At 49.1% G+C, this 4,759-nt stretch overlaps 1 protein-coding gene across 1 annotated transcript; it reads right to left on the minus strand.

Moving 5' to 3' along the window:
- Nucleotides 1-610: 610 nt before the first annotated feature.
- LOC119361837 (putative disease resistance protein RGA3) lies at nt 611-4,282 on the minus strand. Its single transcript, XM_037626986.1, has one exon. The coding sequence runs from the start codon at nt 4,187-4,189 to the stop codon at nt 833-835; it is 3,357 nt and encodes a 1,118-aa protein (XP_037482883.1). The 5' UTR covers nt 4,190-4,282; the 3' UTR covers nt 611-832.
- Nucleotides 4,283-4,759: the final 477 nt, after the last annotated feature.

Below are 4,759 nucleotides of genomic sequence, written 5' to 3' on the forward strand. Positions count from 1 at the left end.
AGATTGCATATGTCCGAATTTTAGTACATCAAACGGAAACGGTTCTACATCTTCTGGTCTTCAAAAATCAAGGCCCCAAATTTCTGAAGGCGGCCCTGAGAGAAAATGCTGGAGTTTTCAGGAAAATATTGACGTCGCTTTTCTAGATCGTAAAACCTATCCAAGAAGAGGCCAAGCTTTGCACTTGAGCAAGATCATGCCGCGCCGCTGGCATGCACTCTAGACTCCTCCTTCATTAATGAACGAGGCAAGCCTTTTCCCTCGGTTTCAAAAAAAGAAAAAAGATAACTTGTACTCCCTCCGTAAAGAAATATAAGAGCGTCTAGATCACTACTCCCTCCGTAAACTAATATAAGAGCGTTTAGATCATATTTCTTTACGGAGGGAGTATCACTGTACAAGCATGCATGCTGGAGATGCATGAATTGGTTGAAAGAGATCATGGTACAAATGCAACAATCCTTGAACAGTGCTCTTCTCCTTGTCAAGAGTGCCAGCATGGTGGTGTGTACAACTGAAAGCGATAAGAATTGTTGTCCACCGTGAAAAGGATTTCCATAAAGAAACTCAAGGAAGAAGGAAAACATACTGTGATTTCCGCATCTCGACAAAACAATAAGGGTGGGTTGTAACCCGCACCATGATATAAGTACAGGTAAACAATTATAGGAATCAAAATTACAGATCAGTATTTACAGCCAACACATAGCTGCACAATTACGAAATAAACTGAAAAATACACAATGGAAGTAGTAAGAACGAAAGAAACAGGAGTGCTAACATAAAGCATGAATTTTGCCAGAAATGTTTTGTGTAGACTAGATATCTTCTCTCAGGAATTGACAGTTCTGTTGCTTGAATTTTCATGCAGCTTTGGGTGACACCCAACGAGATGAAGTGCTTCTATTGAGGTTGGCAGACCACAACTAGGTAAGGACTGGAACTCTGTGCAGTATGATATACTCAGAACCTTGAGGGCTGTGAGTCTCCAAAAACTTACTGGGAAGGATGCTGCCGTCAGTTTGGGGCATTTCTCAATCACCAAACGTTTCAGTGAAACAAAAGTACCCAAGGAGACCATAGAAGAGAGCTGTGGACAGTTAGATATTTGCAACTCCGTGACTGTCGTACACAAATTATTTTTTGTTGGCACCAGAAGAGATGTCATGTTGGGCAGATCTATCATCTCAACCGAGTACAAAGAGGGCAGCACTTGAAGAAGACTTCCCAAATCCTGATCTGATATGTCAGAGTGGCACAGCTGAAGCTTTTGGAGAGACGTAAAACAGTGCAGTCCCTCAGCAGAAACAAGCTGCTTGTAGCCAGCATTTATGTTTAAAACCACAATAGATTCTAGATGGCTTTGATGGAATAGTCCCCTGCAAAGTACACTAGTTGTGGAAACACTCAGTGTGAATATCTCTAATCTTGACGAAGAATATGGAGCAAGCCTCATATTGGATATCAACAATGTTCGCTCCACTTTAAGTTCAGAGACAGATGGGGGAAATGCAGGAACTTGAATCAACTTTGGGCAGTCTACAATCTCTAGCTTCTGGAGACAAGGAAATGGATCGGCCCTCACTTCAGACCACTCAACCAAGCTGGGAAAGTCATCAAACACAAGAACCTTCAGGGATGGAAATGACAAGTCAACTGTACCATAGAACTCATGTCCAATTCGCTTAACTGTGCACAGCTCCTTCATGTGTAATTGTTGGAGTGATGGCAGGAGCCCCAGTGGAGGTAGAACGCCCAAGCTCCTGCAATTAACAAGGTGCAAGGATTGCAGTTCCCTCAGCGCCGCAAACTGCAACCAACTCGGAGCTGTTGCGCCAAGATACCTTACAATATGAAGTTCCTTCAAGTTTTGATGTGGCTGTAGGTTTTCTAGTACTTCATAGTCAGTCACAGGGGTGAGACCTCTACTAGCTGAACTCCATTCCAGTCTCAGCGCCTTGAGATTCTCTTTTCTTTTCATGTCGGTCTTGGTGGCTTCATCCTTGCTCAAAACATTGTCAAGGCCTTTAATTTTTAGTTGGCCATGGAGACCGTTCATGCCCTTCAGCTCCTGCAAGGCATGCCCTCCCCCCTTTTTAACACAGAACTCAACAGATCCCTGCAGATTAATAAGCCGACCAATGCCTGGTAGCTGTGCAATGTACTTCATGTCGATTCCAAGGTGCCGCAACTTTACAAGCCTATTTATTCCTGCTGGAAGCTTATCAAGGGAACACCTGTCTGTAAAGTGCAACGTTTGTAGATGGAGCAGCTTGCTTGTCGACTCTGGAAGACTCCGAATGGTGCGACATAGGGACAGGTAACGGAGATGGATTAAGCAGGAAATGGATCTTGGCAATTCAGTATAGTCAGAGTGGCTAATATCAAGCACCCTCAGAGTCTTGAGCTTCGCTAAAAAGTCTCCTTGAAGACAATATGAGGAGAAAGAACGAGTTCTCAGAACTAACAAGGTGCGCAGCTTCTTCGGTAGCATGTTGATGGCAGCATTGATGTCTTCTGTGCCATCCGTAGTGACCGAGATATGGCGCACTGTTGAGGGGATAAAACGGGTCACGCCAGGCTCAAATTGAAAGCAATCATTGGTTGAAACTGACACTGCAAGATCATGGATCAGGTCGTGCATGATACAGTGTGTGCGAGGACCCTGCCTAAGAGTTTGGAAGAATGACCGAGATAGGAGAGCATTGAAGTAATCTGTGCCCAGATCCTCCATCCTTTTACCAGTGTCGGTTTGGGACTGTATAAAACCATTGGCCATCCAAAGGCGGATCATGGTTCTTTGGTCAAACTTCCAGTTCCTGGGAAATATGCTGCAGAATGCAAAGCATTGCTTGAGTCGTCCTGGCAGGTAACTGTAGCTCAAGCGCAGCGAGGAGAGAGTGGCATCTCCGGAAAATTGTTTTTCCGAGATAATACGCCAGTACTTTGTGCTCTTTGTAGCTCCAAGCAGTCCTGCCAGCACCTTGACAGCCAAAGGCAATCCGTCGACTTTAGCAACAATCGTCCTCCCAATCTGCTCCAGTTCATCACTGGAATCATGTGTGCTCCAGCCCCCAAAAGCATATCGGTGGAACAAGGACCAACAATCTTCGATGCCCAGTGGATTCAGGTGGTAGGTGTGAGATGCACCGAGCATGTCAGCAACCTTTGGTGTTCTGGTGGTCACAATAATTCTGCTCCCACTTTGGGCAGATTTAAGAGGAATGAGGAGTTCCTGCCATGTATCTTGGGGCACATCCCACACATCATCGAGAACAAGCAGAAATCTCTTGGATGCCAGAAGTTGAGTGAGTTGCGACTGAAGAGCTCCGAAGGTGGCATCTTTGTCGATGGATCCACGGTAGGCTGGGCTGGCGGAACGCAGTATCTGAGCTGCTAGTTCCAGTCTGTCAGGCTTGGCGGAGACATGTGCCCATGCTGTGAGATCAAAGTGGCGCTGTACTCCGATGTGGTCGTAGACCGACTGGGCGAGCGTGGTCTTGCCCAGACCGCCGAAGCCAACAATGGAGATGACCTTGAGGGTAGGATGGTGGGATGAGAGCGGCTCTGTCAGCATCTGCACAATGTCATTGAGCTCCCTGGTGCGGCCAAACAGCTTGTGGTCCTGGGGCGGCGCATCGGAGATGGCAAGCGGCAGACTGGAGCCTTGGACTTGGTTGAGCAGAGAGGTCAGAGTGGCTGCGACGGAATCCAGGTCCTTGAGGAACCACCGGGAGCGGGACGCCCCATCGCTGCTGCTGCTGCTGCTGCTAAGGAATCGCCTGCCCAGCCTGAGGGCAGAAGCGAGGGGATTGCTGACCTTTGGATTTGTATTTGCAGAGGCTTCGAGGTGGAAGGCGAGCATGTGGTACTCCATCTCGTCAAGCAGGTCGTCGATGCCGTAGAAGGACTCCGCCGCCGCCGCCGGGGAGCTCCCCCCGTCGTCGACGGCCCCGAGCAGGTCGCGGACCTGCTCCAGCTGGGTCGCCACCTGCCGCAGCTTGCCGCCCCCGGCGCCGGCGACCATGAGGCGCTTGGCCTGCTTCTCGCCCAGGGAGCGGAACTGCTCCGCCGCGCGCGCCATGGCCCGGAAAGCCTCCTCCAGCAGCAGATCCATGGAGAGGAGGGCGGCCGGCTTCGGCGGATCGGTCGACGGGAACACCAGGGACATCGGCATCGGCGGATCCATCGACTGAAGTCGTCAATGGCGCGGTGCTGGGCTGGGAGGAGGGAGGAGGGAATGGATGCAGCAGCAGTGTGAACGCGCGTATGGCGCGGTGCGAACGCCACAAATGCCACCATCACCATACTTTGTGAATGATGAATGATAAAGCCAGGGCCGATGTTGACCTGCCGCACAAAGCTCACTCGTGTGTTCACACCACCCATCAATTCTTCCCCACGTCGCACGCACACCGGCACCCACTTTGAAAAACATTATTAGCAAACCTAAAAAGTTCTTCAACAAATTTTTAACACGGTACGTGCGCATACACTCACCCCACACACGCACATCATACCCCGTAATCATCTCCGAGAGACTGAGCTGGCATATCATTTTAAGATTTACGCAGTTGTAATAGGCGTCTCGTAGTCGATGAGAACATCTCCTCTCATTGAACGCACATCGCCGGAAATACTGGAATAAACCCAGAAAATACGAGCACCAGGAGTTGAACCCCGATGGGCTAGGAATATCACTGCCATCTTAAGTCCTAGGAGCATCTCCAGCCGTTGAGCCCAACAGGAGGCATTTTTT

Source organism: Triticum dicoccoides, chromosome 2B, assembly GCF_002162155.2.
Source record: "Triticum dicoccoides isolate Atlit2015 ecotype Zavitan chromosome 2B, WEW_v2.0, whole genome shotgun sequence".
NCBI classification, from domain to species: Eukaryota; Viridiplantae; Streptophyta; class Magnoliopsida; order Poales; family Poaceae; genus Triticum; species Triticum dicoccoides.

Bases quoted from the DNA above. Each gene is read 5' to 3' on its own strand.
- LOC119361837 (XM_037626986.1), bottom strand. From the start codon at position 4,189: ATGGATCCGCCGATGCCGATGTCCCTGGTGTTCCCGTCGACCGATCCG.